General features: G+C 42.8%; 1 protein-coding gene across 2 annotated transcripts; it reads left to right on the top strand.

Moving 5' to 3' along the window:
• Positions 1–12,475: 12,475 nt before the first annotated feature.
• LOC136550181 (peptide-N(4)-(N-acetyl-beta-glucosaminyl)asparagine amidase-like) lies at positions 12,476–22,266 on the top strand. 2 transcript variants are annotated; one of them, XM_066541669.1, is made up of 16 exons: positions 12,476–12,760; positions 12,891–13,052; positions 15,098–15,199; positions 15,286–15,372; positions 15,595–15,677; positions 17,233–17,346; positions 17,966–18,020; positions 18,131–18,217; positions 18,845–18,900; positions 18,988–19,047; positions 19,153–19,240; positions 19,371–20,108; positions 20,190–20,250; positions 21,036–21,138; positions 21,739–21,870; positions 21,997–22,266. In XM_066541669.1, the coding sequence occupies exons 1-16, from the start codon at positions 12,587–12,589 to the stop codon at positions 22,079–22,081; spliced, it is 2,187 nt and encodes a 728-aa protein (XP_066397766.1). In that variant the 5' UTR covers positions 12,476–12,586; the 3' UTR covers positions 22,082–22,266. The 2 variants fall into 2 exon arrangements, with proteins under 2 accessions (XP_066397766.1, XP_066397767.1); XM_066541670.1 differs by lacking the exon at positions 12,476–12,760 and having other exon boundaries at positions 12,987–13,100.
• Positions 22,267–23,141: the final 875 nt, after the last annotated feature.

Below are 23,141 nucleotides of genomic sequence, written 5' to 3'. Positions count from 1 at the left end.
GTATTAGAGCCTCGTACTCACGTATTTAGGCTTAACCGCCTAGAGAAAGATATCTCACGGGGATGGACCTCCTCCTATCTTTGAGGGGGATAATTTTCCATATTGGAAAATTCACATGGAGGCGTACTTAGAAGCTCTAGATGTTGGAATACTTAGAGCCGCCTCACAAGGCTTCCCAAAACCTCGGGATGCTACTGACCTACAAGGCGATGAGTTGAATTATGAAAAATGGAATGTAAAGGCTAGAAACACCATATTTAGATGCCTTTGTAAAGATGTGTTCAATCGGGTAAGGAACCACAAAGACGCTCATGCACTATGGTCGGACGTTTGTGCGCTCCATGAGGGAACAAAGAGTGAGCGAGAGGAACACTATCATCTTGTCATAAAAAAAACTTAACTCTTTTGAAATGCTTCCTAAAGAATGTCCTAATGAAATATATTCATATTTGAATGTTCTTGTAGAGGAAGTCAATGGGCTTAGGACTAACTCAAATGCAACCATCTGATGTTGTAAGAAAAATCTTGAGTATCCTCCCCATTGACAAATATGAGCATATTGTGATCGTGCTTCATCAAGGTGATCTTTCCACCGCTACACCGACATAAATCTTGAGAAAGATCAATGCTCATGAGATATACATACACATCATACCTCAATATGGCTCATCCTCTAACAAGAAGAAAGAAAAGGACTTAGCATTCAAAGCTAGTCAAGAGAAGGGCAAAGCAAGGCTTGAGTATGAGAGCTCAAGTGATGATGAAGTTGATGATGCAAGCCTTGCTCTCATGGTGAGTAAAAACCACCTAAGATGATAAAGAAGCTCAACAAAAGTGGCATCAAGTTTGATAGCAAGAAGAAGTTCTTCACTAACTCTAGAAGGAAGACAATCTCCGAGATGGATTGCTACAATTGTGGAGAACTTGGTCATCTAGCTCACCAATGCATAAAGCCCAAGAAAGACAAGTTCAAGAACAAGAACAAGGGCAAGAAAGATGACTCAAGTGATGAAGATGAAAAGAAGAAAGACAAGCCATACAAGAAGAGAGATAGCAAGAAGGACTTCCACAAGAAGAAGAAGAGTAGAAAAGCATATATCATCGGTGATTGTCTCATAGACATTGATTCATCTAGTGGCTCATCCATGATGATATAGTGACAACGAGAAGGTGGCCGCCATTGTTATTGACTCTTCATCATCTTCACCGCCACCATCGTCATCATCCTCTACACACCTATGCCTTATGGCCAAGGGTAAACGCAAAGTATCAAATGATGAGAGTAGTGGTGATGAACATGCTAGTAATGATCATAGCGATAGTGATGATGAGGAATATGAATCACCTTCTTATGATGATCTTGTTAAATTACTAAATAAATACTCCAAGATCATTATAAAGACTAGAGCTAAGAATGACAAGCTAGAAGCTAAAAATGATTCTCTTTTAGCTAAATGTGATATAGCCGAAAATGCTAGTGTTGAGCTTAGAGAAGCAAATGAAGCTATGTCATCCAAACTCAAAGAGCTCAAATCTTCTAAGAAAGAGCTTAAAGATAAACATGATAAACTTGAGAGTATGCATAAAGAGCTCATCACTAGCCATAATATGCTAAAAGATGAATATACTACTCTTAAGATTAATCATGATAATCTAGTTATTGTTCACGAATATTTATTCAATGAGCCACATAATGCTACTAACAATGTTGTTAAGATCGATATAGCTACATCATGTGATGATTTGATCATTGAGAGCATTGAGCAAAGTTCTAGTAGCAAGGGTAAGCAAGTGGTTGAGGCTGATGATTATGATGAGTTTGTCAAGCTCAAGAATGACAATGAAAAACTCAAGAAAGATCTTGAAAAACTCAAAACCACCAAGTCTATTGTGCTAGAAACTCTTGATCATGATGGTGAGTTGATGCTTGAGAATGAGAAGCTCAAAGAAGAAAACAAAAAGCTTAAGGAAGAGAAAACAATGATGCTCTTAAGGAAGAAAACAAAAAGCTCAAGTTAGAGAAAGAGCATCTCAAGATTGGATTGAGCAAGTTCAATAGAGGCAAATATCTTCAAAGTGATCTACTAATGAACACCATCATGAAGATGGATAGAAGTGACATTGGATATATGTCAAACAAAGAGAAGAAGGCTCGAGCTCAACAACAACAAAAGCCAAAGCCAAAGAAGTGTTTTGAGTGTGGATAAGAAGGCCACTTTGCTCATAAGTGCCAAACTCCACCACCACAACCCTTGCCCAAGCATGCTTGACTTTTTGCCTTCAATGCTCACTACATGCTTAGAAAGGATTCTAGTGAAAAGATGAAAGTCATGTTCTTAGGACCTCCCAACAAGAATAGGCCTAAAAAATTTGGATTGCTAAGTCACTTGTTGAGAAGGTAAAGGGCCCTCAACAAGTTTATGTTCCTAAAGCTTGATCTCCTGTGTGTAGGTGAACTACGAGACCGGTGGAAGTCATTGGATTATTGATAGTGGTTGCACACAACATATGACCGGTGATCCTCGTATGTTCACCTCGCTAGATGAAGAAGTAGATGGACAAGAAAGAATCACATTTGGAGATAACTCAAAGGGCAAGGATAAAGGATTGAGCAAAGTGGTAATATCAAATGATTATTCTATCTCAAATGTGCTATATGTTGCTTCATTGAGCTTCAACTTGCTATCCGTTGGACAATTGTGTGATCTTGACTTCCAATGCTTGAAAAGTGCATTTTTAAATGGCTTTATTAATGAACTAGTCTATGTTGATCAACCTCCCGGGTTTGAAGACCCTAGATATCCTAATCATGTTTATAGGTTGTCCAAGGCATTATATGGGCTTATGCAAGCCCCAAGAGCTTAGTATGAGCGCCTTCGGGACTTCTTTATTGAGAAGGGCTTCACCATCGGGAATGTCGACACCATACTATTCACCAAGAAGCTTGATGAGCACATCTTCATTTATCAAGTGTATGTTGATGATATCATTTCTGGATCATCAAATGAAGATTCTTACAAAGAATTTGGTGAATTGATGTCAAAGGAGTTCAAGATGTCAATGATTGAAGAGCTTACGTTCTTTCTTGGTTTTCAAGTCAAATAAATGAGAGAAAGGGATTTTCATCTCTCAGGAGAAATATATAAATGATCTTCTCAAGAGATTTAAGATCGATGAATGTAAGCCAATTAAAACACCAATGCCAACTAATGGACATCTCGACCTAGATGAGGGAGGTAATACGGTTGATCAAACTCTCTACCGCTCTATGATTGATAGCTTGCTATATTTAACCACATCTAGGCCCGACATCATGTTTAGTGTATGTATGTGTGCTAGATTTCAAGCTAATCCTAAGGAAACTTATTTAATTGTTGTAAAAAGAATCCTTAGGTATCTTAAGCACACATGAAGCATTGGCCTTTGGTATCCCAAAGGAGCTATATTTGAGTTAGTTGACTATTCCGATTCGGATTATGCCGGTTGCAAAGTTGATAGAAAAAGCACATCTGGAGGGTGCCATTTGCTTGGTAGATCACTTGTGTCTTGGTCCTTCAAGAAGTAAAATAGTGTGGCTTTGTCCACCGCCGAAGCAAAATACATTACCGCGGGTGCTTGTTGTGCATAAATACTTTATAAGAAACAAACTTTGCTAGACTATAGTGTAGTTCTAGATAAAGTACCTCTTTTGTGCGACAATGAAAGTATGGTAAAACTTGCAAATAATCCAGTTCAACACTCTCGCACCAAGCACATAGAGATCCGCCATCACTTGCTTAGAGATCATGTTGCTAAAAATGATATATCATTAGAAGGTGTAAGGACCGAGGATCAATTGGCGGATATCTTCACTAAACCGCTAGATGAGGCAACATTTTGTAGATTGCGAAATGAGCTCAATGTTCTTGATTTTAGCAACTTTACTAAAAGATGAGCTTGTGTTGTCCCTTGCATTGCATTGTAATATACAACATGTTTAATTTTTGATAATGCATATAGGGCTTGTCTAACATGGTTAAGATAACCGCCGTAAAGCGTGTGAAGAAGCTTAACCTTGGATCAAACTTGACAAGCAACTAGATTTATTTTCAAGTATTGCATTGCATATGCATGAATGTTGTTTTGTTGTTTATCTTCAATTACCCTCTTATTGCCTATTTTTTTTAAAAAGAATTATAGCCTAAGGCAAATTATTTTAAAATTTTTTTGAGGGTTTGAGAGAGGTCACTCACATCAGTCCTAATTGGTGTTTATTTGGATCTTATTGGAGTTATGACTTGATTGGGATCAGGTAGCACGAAGGACTTTGAAGATTCGCTGGAAAAGGAGTGACCAGACGCTGCACCAGACTCTGATGTCTAGCGTCCGGTTAGTTCACAAGAGGTGAACTCTACTGAGAAGGAGTGACCAAACGCTGAAACAATGTTCTCCCAGCGTTCGGTCAGAAGGTGATCCAGTGTCCGGTCGATTGAAGACGAAGGGGACAGCTTGCACCGAACTCTGGCTGCGTCCATCGATGTCCACCGGACGCGTCCGGTCGTGATTCCAAGGGATTTGGACCTCTCTAGAATCGACCGGACGCTAGGTGGCAGCGTTCGGTCGCTGCCACCGGAGCGTCCGGTCAGTAGAATACGTGCGTGTTCTGGATTCTTTTCCTGTTTCCTTTTCTGACACGCGGGGGACCCCCATATAACCTTTCGCCGCGTGCATCTTTACCTAATCCACCGACGACCGCTACACCCCATAATGCTACCCGTCGCACCGCCCATGCCTCCACCCACCACCGCGGCGCTCCTCCATGCACCGCCGTTTGCACCGCACGCCGCCGCCTCCACGTGCCGCTGCTCGTGCCACCCACACCTCCATGTGTCGCCGCCTCCGCACGCCGCCAGCGTTGCCACCACATTTAAACCCCACTCCAACGCCAGCACCCATGTCACGCCCTAGCTTGCTTGTGCCCTAGCTTGCTCCAGCACCGCCAGTGCATCTCCACTACCGATCCAGCGCATCACAAACCCTAACCCTAGCCGATTTGGTGTTTCCCCACATGTCGCTTCTCATCTTTTTGGATCACCGGTTCGTCAGGTAGCAAGCCCTCGATTCAAATTCGTACCTATTTGCTTGCTTTCTTAGGGTTTCGTATCTCTAGATGAATAATTAAGATTATATGTATATCCTCTATTCTATCGTGCAGCGAGTCGGTGCCACTGAGGTCATACTTGCAGTTATCAGTCAACTCGGGGCCAAGCTCGCGAGTACGGATCAAGGCCAAGCCTCGGAAGTGACAGTTGACAGTTGTTTCTTGTCAGTGGTAGTTGTTCTTTTCAGATCCAACTGATGGTTCGTGTCAAGAATGTTGGAGGTGGTCCTAGTGATGAGGATCCTAGGTGCCCGCCTCGCTTGCCTACAGATCCAAAAGGCAAGGCAATAAATAAATTTGCAACAAAGAAGCAGAAGTATCTAGATGTAGATACAGCTAGAGCAGCCGCAATTGCAGAGGTCGCAGAGCACGCCAAGAGAGGAGGTGCTCGCAGTGGTGTAGTTATTGCAGATCAGCTCTCTCCATCTACGAGGGCCGCACTAGAGCAGGTTGAGCGCCATCATGATGGTCCAGCTAGGACCATCATGGTTGTGGGATGACGAGTTGTCTTGGATGAGAGTCAGCCTCAGGGGGAGTCATAGCAGGAGCCATAGGCAGCAGAGCAGGCTTAGGAGGGACAGTAGGACTAGGACTCTAGGAGACAGAGCAGGCACCTCAGCCATAGCTTCACCGCTCTAGTCGTACTTGTTTTATAGTCACACCAAGGGTAGATACACAGTGGAGGGGTTCTCGTCTACCGCCCAAACCATAGGGTCCGCCTCCAGTGACTTATCTAGATCTAAGGGCCACCACAGCCAAGTAGGTGCAATAGCTCAGATTTGTGGAGTTTGAGTAGTGGTTTCCACCAAGGCAAGATGAGCGTGCATCAGAGGGCTTCTACACACCACTATAGGAGGACTTCTACAATGCATATTTTAATAGTGGAGCTATTTTTAGATCTCATAGGGTGTGCAACATAGAGTCTATTGTTGCAGCAGCTGGAGAGCACATTCACCCCTACCTTTCTTACCTACCAGGGTTGGTAGATTTACTTGGACGGACAGGATTATATGTTCCATCTTGGGTCCATCAGTTCTATGCTTCTCTCTAGATTGACTCGCAGCAAAAATTCATACACTTTGCATTCAGTGGTAGAGATTACAAGCTGACGAGCACTAGGGTCAGAGAGATACTCACACTTCAGGAGCAGCCCATCCGGCTACATGAGGTTTGCTATGGACAAACAGCGCCCCTAGACATCCTCATGGCGGGATGGTGCCCCCTATAGATCTAGTCCGCCACTGCTTTATAGAGTCATTCGACGAGGGGTCTAGCAAGACACCTAGTGATCTTACTCCCACTGCTAGAGTGCTTGATGCCATTATGAGGAGGACACTGCTTCTGAGGATGGGGTATCGCGAGGGCTTGACTCGCATATAGTTGTGGCTACTGAACTATCTGATACAGCAGACCATGTTTGATATTTGGGATCTCCTTCTATCAGAGATGGAGGACACTATTGCTGAGGGGTTCAGAGGTCACCGACAGTTGCCCTATGCCCACTGGATCACATTTCTGATTCACAGGGCAGTTACAGTGAGGTCGCCTGAGATGCTAGCTAAGTACAGTGGTGCTACGATAGAGTTTCCTACATATAACCTGACTCAGATGATCCGCCATAGTTCATCGACTATACCTAGCTAGCCGCATCATCGTCTAGATGCGTCGGAGACAGTAGCACAACATGATGATACCATCAGGGGCATAGCAGCTATAGAGGAGGAGCAGTTAGATGCTTAGCAGGAGAGGATGGTTGAGAGCGACCCTAGTGACAGCTCAGATGAGGACTACCATGATATCCCTCAGATGCCTCCTCGACGACATGATCATAAGGCCGGTAGCTCTAGTTCAGCTCCATTTGCACCACAGACAGACCCCGCTCTACTTGCCATACTTGAGCGAATGAGGCAGGATCAGGCTCGCTAGGCTCAGGAGACCGCTGCTACCTTTGCACAGTTCCAGGCTCGATAGGATGAGTTTTAGCGGCAGCAGCAGGCCATACAGCAGTAGCAGCAAGCCATGCATTAGCAATAGCTCCTTATGCAGCAATAGCTCCTTGGATTTATGCAGCATGTAGTGACAGCTATTGGGGTTCCACCGCCACAGCCTTCACCCTAGCTTGGTCAGCCTGCCACCACTTCTATGACTCCAGCGTTACAGCCTAGTGGGCTTAAGAGTCAGGGACAACCACCAGCACAGTTTGCTTCACCTACAGAGCAGGTGTCCTAGTGGTTTGCTTCGCCCGTGATAGCCCCATAGTTCACACCTCTCCAAATGGGCTTTACACCGGCTCAGACTTCTTCGCTGCTAGTGCTAGAGACTACAGTGTCTAGGAGCCTTGGTGCATCTTTCAGTGAGTTGATAGGGTAGCCTACTCCGCTATATTTGCATGTCCTAGGTCCTTCTATAGTTGCATCTATTACCGGGACTATAGAGATGCTCCCTTTGTCAGTGGCATCATTAGAGCCAGCTGCTCTAGTCATACCTGCACAGTCTACAGCTACTCCAGTTGTTGATCCGACCTAGACCGCTTCAGCATTGGTTCTAGCTATAGAGGGTTAGACAGCTTAGAGCTCTAGTTTAGATGATGATGGCACTCAGTTCTAGCTTGCTCCACGTACCTCAGCGTCCGACTTGTCCGCTGTAGCCCCGTCGACCGACCCTTAGGTTTTGGTGTTTGATGCTAAAGGGAGAGAGGGATCGAGTATGCTAGACTTAGGGGGAGCGACTTAGAGGGAGCTTAGTTTACTTAGACTATCTATTATATTTGGTTTTTATGTATGATACATTATTATGCATTCGTCGTGTGTTTTACTTTTATGCATTAAACTATTTATGTGATAGTGATATCTATGTGATTGTGATATATGACATGTGTGCTCTCTACTTTGAATTATTTACATGTCATATCAGTTGTGCTAAGCTCATTTGCTCTTGCTTCCGTGTTTTACTCCAATGCGAATGAGCTTTGTTACTTGTACTCATGCTTATTTCATATCTTTTGAGTACATCATATTGACTTGGGTCATATAAGATTGCCTAACATGTTTGTTCTTATTGCCAAAAGCTTATATGAACCAAGCATGTTAAAAACCTCATCTCTTTCACATACTCAAGGTAGTATTGTCATCAATCGCCAAAAAAGGAGAGATTGAAAGCATCTAGGCCCCTAGTTAGGTTTCGGTGATTAATAACAATACGTGATTACTGTGACTAACGTATATTTTGCAGAGGCAATTAAGTTAGGTCACGGTAATGGAGATCGATTGGGCAATTATGGTGGTCATGCCCCTACGATGGAAATCGTTTTGATTTTTAAATGATGGACGACAAGGTTAAGGATGGACTAGTTCTAAGTATCGTTTAAAGTTGAAGAGACACTTAGAGTAATTTAGGACTTTGTTTTTCCTTTGGCCATACTATTAAAGGGGGTATGGACGGGCAGCTTGACCTAGGTGAGTTAGATATGGTGCACACTTGCTAAATCTAGCACTAGGTAGCTCCAAAATAGCCCTTAGATCCAATGGAGCAAACTTCATTCACGAATGATCGAGAGTTGGAAGTGAATGGAGGGTCAAATACTGATTGGACGTTGGCTCCGGTGTGATCAGACGCTGGCTCAGGGTCCAGTCAGTTCATTTGACCAAGGTGTTTTCATCTAGTGCGACCGAACGCTAAGAGGTCAAGTGATCGAACGCTGAGAGCCAGTGTCCGATCGACTCCAGTATGGTTCCAGAGAGGGAAAATTATGGCCGGACGCGTCCGGTCAGTGCTGACCGGACGCTGGCTAGTGTTCGATCACACTGTAAACACTAGAGTTCAGGGTGAACTGACCGACGCATCCGGTCAACATGATCGAAGCATTCGGTCACCCGTAGAGGCACATAACGGTTTATTTTTTAGCCAATGTTATAAATACTTCCTCCATTCGTGTGTGGGGGTACTTTTTCTCATTCCAACAGCTGAGAAACATCTTTGAGAGTGCCAAGGAGAGCAAGGTCCTAGTGAGGTGATTAAGATTTGAGAATCCCAAAGAGAGCTCTCATTAGTAAGATCAAGAGTAGCAAAGTGTGCATCCACCCTTCTCATTAGGCTTGTCGTGGTCAAGTGAGAGTTCGTGCTTGTTACTCTTAGTGATTGCCATCACCTAGATGGCTTGGTGGTGATTGGGAGATTGGTGATCATCCGGCAGTGCTTGTGGATGACCCAACTCAAGTTGTGAGCGGTTGTGGATGACTCACCATGATGGAGTATCAAAGGATCAACCCGTAGAGAGCACTTGATCCTTGCACGGATCAAGAGAGAGCTACACCCTTGCGCGGGTGCTTCAACGAGGACTAGTGGGGAGTGGCGACTCTTCGATATCTCGGCAAAACATCACCGCGTTCCTCCTTCTCTCTCTTTTCTTTGAGCATTTACTTTGAGCAATTCAATTCTTGTCTTTTATATTCTTAGAATTACCATGCTAGAGTAGGATTGGAACTTAGAGTGCTAAACTTTTGTGCGTTAGATCAATAGAAACACTTTCTAGGCACAAGGGGTTAATTGGGCTAAACATAGAGTTTAAATTATTGCAAAGAAATTTAGAATTAGTCCAATTCACCTCCCTCTTGGATATCTTGATCCTTTCAGCGGTGCTCTAGAGAAGAGCTTTGTGAGGGACATTGTGCTCGCCTCGCGGGAGCCATGAAGAGCAACTCTAGCAAAGTGAGACATGAAGGGCGACAAGCGGTCCGGCCGGGTTAAGTGCTAGAGCTTATGGTAAGCACTCCATGTGGGAGAGTGTGACTTATAAGTCACCACTAGTGAGAGGACCGGCAGCAACCTTGGACCTTGTCTCAACGGGGACTAACCTGTTGGCAAGCACGTGAACCTCGAGAAAAAATCATCGTGTCATCCTTGTATTCCCGTTGATTTGTATCCTCGTTACACAAGCTTATAATTACTTTCATATACATTGTGCTTGTGTAGTTGCTCTCGTAATTAGTTAGCTTGTGTAGCTTGCTAGTTAACTTCTAGCTTGTGTAGCATAGAAGTAGCTCCCTTGCGTGGCTAATTTGGTTTGTGTAACCTTGTTAGTCATATTGCGTAGTTTATGTAGCTAAGTATTTACGCTCTCTAATTTGGCATTGGTTGCCTTGTTATTGAGCATTGCTAGTGAGTTTAGGTGACTTTATGCTTTTGCTTACTAGCATGTGTAGGAGCTCCCTCGTTGCTTAAAATACTAGTGGTATAGGTTTGTGTGACCTTACTTCTAGAATTGGTTAGGTGAGCTCTAGCTAGCCCGATACCTTTGTTGCCTAATTAGGATCTTTATAAGGTGCTTGTGAACTTCGATAGAGGGGTGCAGTCTTGGCTAGACCAATTATTTTAATTTCGCATTTGTTTCGGTTAGCAGCTGCGATTAAATTTAGAAACGGCTATTCACCCTCCTCTAGTCGGACCTTACACCAGCGTAGCTCCAAATATCGAACACTCCGCCAGATAACAGTGCGCATGGTCTAGTCACGATCATGGATGACGCCACTACACCGGCATCCCCTCCTAGTTCGCACATGACGGCATGAGCCCCGACCTGTGGGCGCCAGTTGCAACCGAACCACTAGCGCGAGGGCCTAGCGTGGAGTACGCGTTCACGCAAGGTGCGGCATGGAACGGACGGATGGCCCTGTTCGCTTGTCTTATAAGCCATACTTTTCAGCGAAGGAATGTGTTTTTCTCTTACAACAAATCAGCGAACAATACTTTTCAGTCTGGCTTAAGTGGCGTGGGCGGAGGACATTGGACAGTTTGGACGAACATTTGAGTCTGCATGCCACACCTCTGGGTCCCAGTCACTTGTCCTACCTATGGATGCGTGTCGTGGATGCATCCGTTGGCCTTAGGCACCCGCACAGTCACCCACAACGGGCCTTAGCAGCTGCAGCAAGGCGGTTGCGGCACATGGGTCCCATTGCAATATGTGCAACACCATATCTACTTTTGTAATATCCATATGAAACACTTGTAACATACGTCCGAAATGGCTAAAACACTTACAATATATATATGAAATACTTGGAAACACTTAAAAATATTTGAAAACACGTGTGTAGCCATTGCAAAATGTATGTAACATCCAAATAAAACATTTACAACATACATACGAAACACATGAAACATACGCTTGCAACATAACATCCAGATCTACTTTTGCAACATCCAGATGAAACACTTGAAACATACGTCTAAAATACTTAAACATATGTGTATGACCATTGCAACATGTACAACATCCGGATCTACTTTTGCAACATCGAGATAAAACACTTGCAACATACCTCTAAAACACCTAAAACACTTGAAACATATGGTTGCAACATGCGCTTTCAGCAAAAACATCTCATTGCTGCTTTGGCGAATGGACACTCATCGGCGCATGGAGGTCACCGGTGTGCTCGTCGATGACGCAGAGCTGGACGGTGGCGTATAGAGGGCGGGGTGGGGCGACCTGGGCGGTGGTGGGCGACGCGGCCACCGGTGTGGTCGCCGGCGGCGCGGAGTTCGATGACACAAAGGGGGGTGGGGATTATGCGTTGAAGCTGCGACGGACGAGGCGATGTGAGGTGTTGCGGGGTGTAGACTTGTACATAAGTACAAACACCTTCTATGGGAGGAAAAGAAGATCGGTGGGGATCACCTGGGAGCAAAGCACGACGCGCGAGGAAGACATGTGGGTGGATGCAATGGCACAGGGAGCAAGTAGAGAAAGGAGGAAGGTGGGTGCGCACGGTGACGCAAGGATGCAGCGGTGCAGAGAGTAAGGGGGTGTTTGGTTCTTTAGTCGCTCCTAAAATTTATGTCACATCAAATGTTTAGATACTAATAAGGAACATTAAATATAGATTAATTATAAAATTAATTATATAGACGGAGGCTAATTTCTGAGATAATTTTTTAAGCCTAATTAATTTGTCATTAGCACGTGTTTACTGTAGCAACACGTTGTCAAATTATAGACTAATTAGGCTTAAAAGATTCGTCTCGCAAATTAGTCGTAATTTATGTAATTAGTTTCGTAATTAATATATATTTAATACTCTATATATTTATTAAATATTCGATGTGACAGAAATTTTCAGAGGAATCTAACAACTGCTAAGCCTTTGCAGCGAAGAACGAGGGAGTCGTGTGGGCCTGTGCGAAGAAGCGCGAAGCAGGTTGGTGGCGTTAACGGTGGACGCGGGTTCCACGGGAAGAGAAGCGTCCAAATGTCCAAATCCAAGCATTTCCCCGTAAGAAAAATATAGACGCTACCAAACGCCAACTCCCAACGGGCCCAGAACCCCCAGACCTACCCGGTTGCGCATTCTAGTGTAGGTCCCACCAGTCGCGCGCATCTTTTCCTACGGGTAGACTCGGCAGGTCGGCAGCACAGGTCCACGCGGGCGCAGCGGAGGCAACGCGATGGTGGCTCGCCGTTTCGTGGTCCGGCATGGCCCCGCAGCCGGCGACTCCGTCGAGGGGGAGGGGGAGGGGGAGGAGGAGGAGCACGAGGTGGAGTACGATACGGAGCACGGCCTCGACGTCCTCCGCCTCCAGATCTTCTCCCTCACGTCCGTCCCGCCCGACCTCCAGAAGGTCCGCAGCACCCCTTCCCTGAGTCCCGATTCCATTCCACCCGACCCCATAGTTTCGCCGCGATCCGGACGCCGCTGACGCCTGCACTGCTCCCCACTTCTCGGTCCTGATGCGGTGTGCGTGCTTGCAGATCGTGGTGGAGGCGGATGGGTCGGTGGTGGATGACGGCACCGACCTGGAAGCCGTCTCTGAGCGACTGCGCCTCCTCGCTATCGGCGAGGAGGGGGAGGACGACGGGGCAGCGGCCAGGGCGCAGGAAAAGTCCGATGAGGAATTCGCAAGGATGCTTCAGGTGCAGAGTCGCTGACATGGCTGATGCTTCTGCTCTGCTTCGGTTAAGGTCGAGGCGTCGAGCTATTGACCTATTGTAAGTTTGCATTGCCTTGCGATGTTGGCGGCAGCTGGTAGGCTCACTTGGTTTGGTAGGGGATTGGAGGATAGGTCATGGAATTGGTGTTTTTCAGCTAGAAATGACCTGGAGTTCCCTTGCACTCTTGTTTGGTTGCACAGCTATTGATGGTGTTTACTATTTAGAGCTGTTCACATGTTTAGACTCCAGTCCAGAGTTCTTTTGGTTACTGATTTGTTTTTTTTTCTCGAACACTTTTGGTTACTGATTTCAGTTAAGCTGATATTTGAACCATGTGGGTTGGGTGGTATATGAATTAGGTCGAGGTGCTTATTAGGTGTTATTATCTTGGTTTGAAGTTGGAAAACTTAGTGTGTTATTTGATCAAGGAGTTAGGCGGTTCAACATAAACACCAATTTATTTGGTGAAACATGAACATTTCACTTCGTGGGCGTGGCTTGGGTCATGTAGGAACTCTTGTGCTATTTTCAACTATTGGACATTTGGTTAATCTGATGCATTTAAAGAAATATCAGAGGCTGATTTAGGCGTCTTAAGCTGGACCTTGGAAAGGTTCCTTTAATTCACTCCACAGTGTATGAGGTCGTATGCCAATTGAAAGTTACCATACCGATGTTAGAACCCACCCTAGTTCAGGGTTGCAGATGGCTTAATAAGATTTATAGGGGACAGATAGTGGTTGGCAAGGAGAACCCTTCCTAATTCTCTATGTGGGCCCACTATACTATTCACGATGCATGCAACATTCTGACAATATCCTGATGGCCCCTAATGAGGTTACATGTAACAGGGCCTGGTGTTTTTTGTGTTTACCTTTTTTTTAGTTCTAGGATAGGAGGCAAAGAAATATTGGAAAAGTTATGTACGTTATTTTTGTTTTGATGCTAAAAAGGATGCATAATTTTGCATATTGTGCTCAAGTAGCTCCCATCCCAGTTTTGATCTCCACTGGAGACAAATTTCAGGATATTTCCCTAAGATTTATCCTAGGTTACATATCCCCATGAAACTCCGTGTTAGTTGTTCCTGGGATTAAAAAAATAAACTCGACCAACCTAGGAAGAACCAGGTGACATTACATATAATAAAATAGACACTCAAACTTGAGATGAAAATGATTGAATCTGGGTGACCCATAACTCCCTGTCGTTCCCGGAATTACATCCTGGGTTGTTCATTCACTCATAAAAAATACACACAACCATGTGCTTTAAATGGGACTGCATACTTGTGCTCAGGAGGCCTAGGTTCCACTGATTTCTAGTCTAGTTTGTGTGCAAGAGATGTTCATGTGCATGTGTATGCTGTGTACGTGTGGATCTTCTTTGTACTTCTAAAATGGTGCATATGATTCACGGATAGATGAATCCACATGGTAAATGCAAGCTAACTAGTAACTACACATCATTGCTGGCATTTTTTCATGATTAATTTTTTATAGATTCCCAACAGGGAACAGCCTGGTGGTACCATGCTATGTTGAGTCTGTTTCAATGTCACTACACTTCACCAATTTGGCCACCAGTCACCACAGTTTAGGAAAAGTAAAATGTGCCAATACTGGGCACTAAGAAACTATGCTTCACAGAAGTTGTGACTTTGAACCAAAGAGGGTCAAACTTTCCTAACTTCAGTTCTTTTTTGGTTTTCATGCCTCACCTTGCCTGGAAAAATTAGTTGGCATGAAGTGTTTACTTCCTTCCTCTCACCTTTTGCACCCAAGTGAAGTGTTTCCTGCTTTTGAGAGTCAAATTGCCCCTCATCCTCTAGCAAGGTTAGACCGCTAAGCTAGGCTAGGCAATGCAAATAAAGTATTGCTTTTTTTTTTTTGTAAAGTCTGGCGATGGAATGAAGTAATTCCTACTTTATATGCTTTTTCCCAGCGAAAATGAAATAACTAACATCGATAAACATATATTATTATCCCCACTAGAGGGCAGAGGCTTACTTCTTGAAATTTTACTAGGCGGAAGAAGAGGCACTTCTCCTACAACAGTACAGTATACAAAATGATGGTGGAGATGTGTTTAGACAGAGAGTTGAGCCTTACATGCACCAGGTTCTGATGGTATGGAATCAGAGTGCATTTCATTTTGAAGCGTTTCCTTAATGGGATTTGTATATCTGGTGCTTGAGTATATATTTTGGATGCAGTATGAAGATCCAGTGGGACAAGAGGCAGCACGTAAGACAGTTCCAATATGCGAACTTGAGGAGAAGGCATTGGTTTCACTGGCCAAGGTTTCACTTTATTTTACCACTTCTGTTATTTTCTTCTCTCACTCTGGTCTTTTTTTTTGTTTTGTTCCAATGCAAGATGTATTTTATGATTCTCTTATTATTATCACTTCTATAAGTTTATCTAGATTTTCTTAAAGAAAATTATGGATACAAATTGCTATGTTGCATTCCATGTTTTAAGAGATGGGTGTTCGGAAATTCTTACAAATGGTTGTTTAGTAGGAAGGGAATTTCAATCCTACGAAAGATGAAGAGAAGCATGCCTTTCTGCTGCAATTGCTTTTCTGGTTTAAGCAATCATTCAGGTCACTGAAACACTTCGATGCCTTCTTTCTCAGCCATTACTTGAGCAAATTCCAAACATGTGCATGTGTCTAAAAAAAAAACTCGACCTGCGAGGGGCAAGCCGCCCCCCTGGGCATTATACGTAAGAAGAAGGCCTTCTCACACAGGCCGAGAAAACCCCCGAACCCCGGCCCCGGCCCGACACTGGGAGACGTAACCCGTGAGATGGGCCGTCTCCTTAAACCAGTGCTTTGGCACCCGGGACCGGCGAGGGGATTTTTTTTAACCCCCAGCCTGAAATTCGCTCCCACTGGGAGTCGAACTCAGGACCTGGAGGGTGCTGCTGGAGTGACTAGCATATCTCAGTTAACCAACTGGACTAGCCATCCTTTGGCATGTGCATGTGTCTAATATCACCCATATTTCAGTGAATCTGTACTTCTACATAACCATTATTTTAAGAAATAAGTACATTTTGCATTCCTCACTCACATCCCTTAGCTATCAATATCTGTACGCATAGCTGCCTGAGGTCAAACCCACCCTGATTTCAGGTAATTGTGGTATCTGAGTTTTAAAAGATGTTCAGTCGGCTTGCCATGTCACTATAACTAGTTAGTGAAGTTGCCTTTGTCCGTGCTTTGGTCGTGCTCACTGACTGACATCTAAAGTCCACATCTTCACACCTCTGATGCACTTCACTCTCAGCAGGCCATCCTGCTGTTGTATTTATCACGAGCTGCTACCACACACACACATGGTAGACAGCTTGTGCAGTCACAGGCCAGGTGTTTTTTTCTCGAAAACGTCACAGGCCAGGTGTTATAAAAGTAGTGAGGAGGTTAGCTAAGATGGCTTGTCAAATCAAATAATCATCAGCATTACTTGAAACAACAAATTCGCATCAATAGAATCTTTACATGAGTATGAGCTAGGTTAATACGGAGTAATAAGGTTTAATGAAAATTCCTTGTTAAGCGAAAACTAATTTGTTCATCAAGTGGGAGCCATTACTGACAAGATGGTGCAGTTCTAGCCCATTCATCGGTTAAGGGATTTAGGGTGCCAAGTTGGATGATTTAATTGTTGTGGACTAAAATTGAACATTTTGATAGTTGAGGGGTAAAATGGACTTACTCTTTTAGTCCTTGCGGCTTGCGCTGCTAAGGTTTCTTCTTCTTTTTTTGTATAACTAAATTGTAAAATGTAAATTTCGAAATGATGGGAGCTTGATCTCGTAGGCATGCTAAGTTATATAATTAAGCATGTACTTGTAACCACAAAACCCATTCCGGAGCATGCACAGGAACTTTTAATGCAGTATAATACTGACATTGTAAAAATTAAGCAATCACAAGGAGTGCCACTATTTCTATATTATATTCCAATCTTATTGGTTTGGAACACGGTGTCACACTAGTTTGCAGTAACAACTTTGGACTTTATTATGGTGTTCTTTGTAATGTTTTTGCTGCGAACCTTTGCATATTTTTATGTTGCTTTTTGCAGTTTATGTATGTGATAGAACAGCCTACAGTACTGCTCACATCTTTCATGTGTCATTTATTTTTGCAGATGGGTTAATGCAGCACCTTGTGACAGCTGTGGCCGTGAGACATCCAATGTTGGAATGGGCACCCCACTTACCTCAGAAATCAAATTTGGTGCTTCACGTGTTGAGATTTATAGGTAGCTATCACTAGAATATTATTTTCTTACATCTCATATAGTTATTTTAGATGCGTCATATCCTTTCAAAACTTGCAAACTCAGTATCAGGTGAATCATATTGCTACTGCTTGAAGCCTAGTTATTTTTTCTCGAATGCGTAGGAGAACTGCATATCATTATATTAAAAATAAAAAGGGGTAAGAACCCTTCCACACGCACCCACACCCACTCAAAAAAAAAAAAAACAATCTCTCCATTTCCTTGACAAACAATGACCACACAAAACACCTAAGCGTAGTTATATATTCGGTGTTGTTTGTCATAATATTGTAAGATTCACAGTATGAATTGGAACCCTAACAACCTCATGTTTCGTGAATATAAATGCTGAACTAAAGCAATTCATGACACGGTTGTTTATTTGTTTCTGCCACATAGTTTCTTATACCTGTGCCAGTGATGAATCTGATGAAATTATTCCCTTCCCTGTGTTTTTTGTGCCGTTTATCAACTGAGGAAACTGAACTTAAAATACAGGGACCAAATGTACTATTATCCCTTGTGATTAAATCACCACTCCAACATGTCGCCATATGACCAATTTCTTTGCTCATGTCCTGACATATGCTATCTTTAGGTGTAACCATTGTTCTAGTATCACCCGTTTCCCAAGGTACAACGATCCACGTAAGGTAGAGTATCAAATCCAAGTATTTATGATTCATTTGGGTGTTTACTTTTGAATATGTCCTACCAAAGTGAAAATTGATGGTCAAGTTATCTGTTTTTCTTGCTTTGGAAGCTTATACAAACTAGGAGAGGTCGCTGTGGAGAATGGGCGAATTGCTTCACATTCTACTGTCGAGCTTTTGGATATGATGCTCGTTTGGTTAGTTTCATAGTGCTTATGAATTTTCTGCAGCTAAATGATGACTAAAATTTCTTTGTAATATGGACACTACCATGATTCAGTTAACTTCATTATCTATACACTCCTTTTCTATTCCTATTCAAATTTGAAGAAACAATCATATTTCTTGCCTATTCTGTACAATAAAAAAATGTTATGATAAATTGCTATGATGTGCATAGAAAAATGTGGATATTACTGATATAGAGGATGCTGAAGTATTGAACACTTCACATAAGTCTTGATTGATATGTGTGTTCTGATTAAGAGGTTCCGGGATGTCTTTTGATTACTGCATCCCTATCAATTACCATATGGTGTTCAAAATTGTTAGGAACTCACTCACATGTTTCAGTCAAACAAATAAAATGCTGTCCATAATGCAGTTTAATTACTTCCTCCAATTGGGCTTTTGACCCTCTTGTGCCTGTCTGTGTAGTCTGTATCACTGCCTCTCTTGTTAGTAGACCCAAATTTATGTCATCCACTTGTTGGTGGTCCTTGCTCGTCTAATTCAGTGAAAATATGCTATTGTTAAGATTAAACAAGGCGTTTCTTCCACCTAGTGTAATAGATTGATCTGACCTACCTATTTATAATTTACAGATTCTGGATTTCACTGATCACGTGTGGATAGAATGTTTTTCAAATTTGTACGGGAGGTCAGTTGAACAAACCCACTGCTTCTAAGTTTGAATTTGGTGTTCTAAGCGCCCTTATTCTCAATGCCGTTCTTCTGGAATATTTAGATGGATGCACCTAGATCCATGCGAAGGAGTCTATGACAATCCCCTACTGTATGAGAAAGGGTATTAATTTGGTCCTGCCCAACTGGTTTCTGCATATTGCACTGTGATACCTAAAGCTTTTGCAAATGCTGCGCATTTGTTCATGCTGTATGCATTGTCTTTTAGGTGGAACAAGAAGTTAGATTATGTTATTGCGATTTCTAAAGATGGAGTACGTGACGTAACAAAACGCTACACCAGAAAGTGGCACGAGGTAGAATTTTGTTGGTCAGTTATGACCTCTGTTGGGCGTGAGTGGGTGATTTATTTTTCTTTGAACTGGGTTTACTTCATTTTTAGATTGAAGTGGTTTGACGTACTGTATCCTGTATCTGCCCTTGCAGGTTCTCTCTAGGCGAACAATTACCTCTGAAGAAACTGCTGTGGCTGTTCTATCATCTATAACAGGGAAGTATCGCACTGGTTTGTCAACTGATGCTCTATCAGTCATAGAAAACCGTGAAAAGGAGGAGTCTGAGGAACTTAGCAAATCTGCTTATCTTCAAGTTGAAACAGCTTTATCCTTACCTGGAAGGCTAAGTGGTTCTGTGGAATGGAGGAAAGCAAGGTCAGAGTTGGGCCAAGCGGATTCACTCAGTTGCTCATCCTGCCCTATTCGGAAATGTGTGGATGCTCATGTTTCAAATATATATGATGCTCTTTCTGCTTTTCTTTCACATTTTTGTGACAAAAAAATCCCTAAAGAAAGAATTATTGAAGTTTTTGACGCATTGAAGACTCTGATGCTAACTCTTAAAAATTCCAACTTTAAGAGCAGAAGTGCTACACTAGACCAGAAAACGCACCATCTATTTGAGGAGATATTTCCTTCCATCGAAAGACTGTTATCTGCTATTTCACTGAAAGCAGAACTGGGAAGTGCTGGACACCAATCTGTGACTGTGGCTGGAAATCCAATACACTCATCCTTAGCGTTACCAGTAGCAATGGATGCAGTTAATGAGATATTGAGTAACTATAAGAATAATACCTCTTTCACAGAAGGCAACCATTTCCCAAGAGGGAACAGAGTATGTTCAGGTTCAGTCCTTGCAAGCAGGGAACAGCTTCCCATCGGAATTGTATGTGAATGCAATTTGTGCATTTTTTAGTATCCATTCATCGGTGTTTTCCATACATCAGTGTGTTTGAAAATATTTCAGGCAACAGCAGCTTTTGACGGCATCTGTTCTTCCAAATGGGAAGAGCCTGATGGAGCCAAAGGTAATCTGGTTATAGTTAATACAAATACTATCTTCTATCTGTAGATTATCTTGGTCACACATGGCTACCTGGATTAAAACCCAAGTTCAATCATCCCTTTTTCTTAACTTCTCTCTGCTAGTGTGCCAACTGCCACATGCTTGTTGATTAATTAAAACATTTACCTGAAGCATTTTAAATTCGTACGAATGTAGGCTTTACTTTCAAATTTATGTGAATTTTGAGCTTTGAATTGATTGTTTCATATTTTTGTGTATTATTCGAACTTGGTATAACAAATGGTGGTGTGGGCACCAGTAGCGTGCATGCTGTAGTATTTATGTTGATTTTTTTCCAAAGTAATAACTGTGGAGGAGTTTGCAGTTTGTCTTGCTATTTCTTTTACTTCCTATCAGTTGTCTCCCTGATGGCTAATCATTTTTATTTTGCTACGTTAAAACTTGAAGTTTGATTATGGAATTGGGGACTTTGATTTAGTATGTTTTTTTAAATTGTCGTAGAAGTAATTTGTCTACATGATCTAGTTCATGGATGCTTGATGATATAATTTTTCTGCTCCCTGTAGCAATCCACATTTGCTATCCATCTTAAAACTTATTATAGTTTTGCACCTGATGCTGTTCATCAATTATTCTTTATTCACAGTAATGTCTGGTCAAGTTTTGCACTGATGTTTTGCAGATTTTTTTTTTGTGTTGGTGTAAAGATACTGTCTAAAGTGTTTCAAGTACACATGTGTAGAATTTTATTGATCTACTGTATTGGTTAACAAAGGAGTTACGCAGGATGTTGGCTGATTTATACAATGCAAGCTGGCAAAAGTTGTGAGTTGGAGTCATATGATTTGATGTCAGCTAATGATGCTCCAGAGAGGGATCCAATGGACTGGTAAAGTTGAGATAGATTGTTAGTCTTATTTAATCTTAATCTGGTTGAATGGAATATAATGTGCACTATCTGCCATATACATTAAATAAATCACGATGTTATTCCTTTTTTTGTAGCACTAATGTCTTACTTGGAGTGCATAATGATTCTATGAGACAATCTAATATTGTGTCTACTCTAAAAGCTTATTAAGAGAGCTATCTTGAAGCTAGAAAAATTAGCGTAAGAGCTAAAGAAAATTAAACATGTTTTGAAAACCTCACTTGAGGCCAAACAGGTTCTTTGTCCTTTTGTGCTTATTTTGGTCATTGGTTTGCCCTTGTGGACTTGCAAATACCTTGTTTAGCATTGTTGGTCTGAATGCAGAAAGCCAGATTAGCTGTTAGGCTTGCTTCGATGAGAATGTAACCTCGGTTAAATATCCGTTCACTTAAATGGTTAGTCTACCATTTTTTTTACTATGAACCATATGACTTGCTGATTTGCATCGTTAACTAGAAAATTATTGGAGAAACATATTTGTAGCTATATAAGTTACGGGCAACGTTAATCGAACTTACTGGTCAATGTCATCGCAACTCACAAGCATTTTTATGTCAGGGTTCTTGAAGGGAGCACAGATGGAGGCTCCACCTGGAATCTACTTGATGCTCGGAATTCTGAAATGTTTGAGAGCCGTTTCCTTAGGAAAACATTTACAGTGGATAAGAGAGATAAAGTAAATGCTTTCCGGTAGGTTTTACACCATCGTGGTGGAAAAAAAGGTTTTATACCATCGACTGACGGCTGACGCACACTTTGTGCAGTAGTTAGCAAACCTTTTCCTTTCTGACTGAATTGCTCTATTTCCTTTGGCAGGTTTAGGTTTCTACGCGTAAGAGAATCTCATTCTAATCCAAGGTTTCAGATAGGATCAATTGATCTATATGGGAAAACTATATGAACTCCCCGGAACTGTGTTTCACTTTTAGTGAGGTCAGCAAGTGGAAGCTTTTCTAGCCTGCTCGATTTCACGAGCCTTTGTAGTATCACAAATTCATAATATTGTAATATGAACATTTACTGTGGAAGTAGTAGACAGTAGTATCATGAATGAAATTGAATAATTAAGACATGATTTTTTTGTGCGATTGATGAGTGAGTTTTGAAATGTGAGCTAAATCGATGATGAAGGGTTTGAAGACTACGAGTCCCTCGGCAGGACCAACAGTCCTGTTTTCTTGAACTCATACATATAGTCAGACCCATTATTTTCGTGGTGACTGGTGACCAATATATAGAACACTTGAATATTAAGGCTCGCATGAGGATCCTTCTACGCCCCCGCCCGCTGGCCTCTGTCTCTACCACTGGCCTCCGTATGTTTGCATGCTGCAGCTGGTGCACGGCCTTGGTGCTGTGATTACCTCGCTGGCCTCTCTTGGGTCCTGATTCATGAGAAATGCACTCGTCCGAGCTCCGCAACATCTAACCGCTCGTGTCCAGGTCTCCAGCCGTCAAGCGCATCACAGGTGCGATGTCCGGTGTGGATCCTCGTGCTGCCAGTGGGAGTGGATCAGCTTCCATGGAAATGGATCCGCCGCTTCCGGAGTTCTGCTTGTCGTTGTTGTCGGCCTTCCCCATTGGCTTGCATCCGTGCTCTGCAGCTCGCTCGGCTACCTGCTGGAGTCTCATCACAGTTCACAGACCCACAGCAAACAAGAGTCTCCCGCCACCCGCAACTTGATGCTCCATGATTCGTTCCACCTGTAGCTGACACATGCCTGACTTTGCGAAACATGTATACTCCATGTTAGGCATCAAACAAGCTAAACGTATCCAATGCCATACTCGAATAAACTGCACACAAGGCAAGGAACGTCATGACCACGATGGCACTATCCGAGCCACATATAGAGATCGCTACATTAGCCTTGCTCTTCTGTTTTCACTGACATTCTACACTTGAGGTGGTCTGGCTCGGTCTTAGCCCTCCCCAATCTAACGGCTTACATTGAAGGTTG

The sequence above is a fragment of the Miscanthus floridulus genome, chromosome 4, assembly GCF_019320115.1.
Source record: "Miscanthus floridulus cultivar M001 chromosome 4, ASM1932011v1, whole genome shotgun sequence".
NCBI classification, from domain to species: Eukaryota; Viridiplantae; Streptophyta; class Magnoliopsida; order Poales; family Poaceae; genus Miscanthus; species Miscanthus floridulus.
Note: the sequence above shows the minus strand (reverse complement) of the source record. Positions and strands in the feature narration are given on the sequence as shown.

Excerpts from the sequence above, each read along its gene's own strand:
- LOC136550181 (XM_066541669.1), top strand. The coding sequence starts at position 12,587 with ATGGTGGCTCGCCGTTTCGTGGTCCGGCATGGCCCCGCAGCCGGCGAC. Across the intron at positions 13,053-15,097 it reads AATTCGCAAGGATGCTTCAG|GCGGAAGAAGAGGCACTTCT; the intron begins GTGCAGAGTCGC and ends AAATTTTACTAG. Across the intron at positions 20,109-20,189 it reads AACAGCTTCCCATCGGAATT|GCAACAGCAGCTTTTGACGG; the intron begins GTATGTGAATGC and ends AAAATATTTCAG.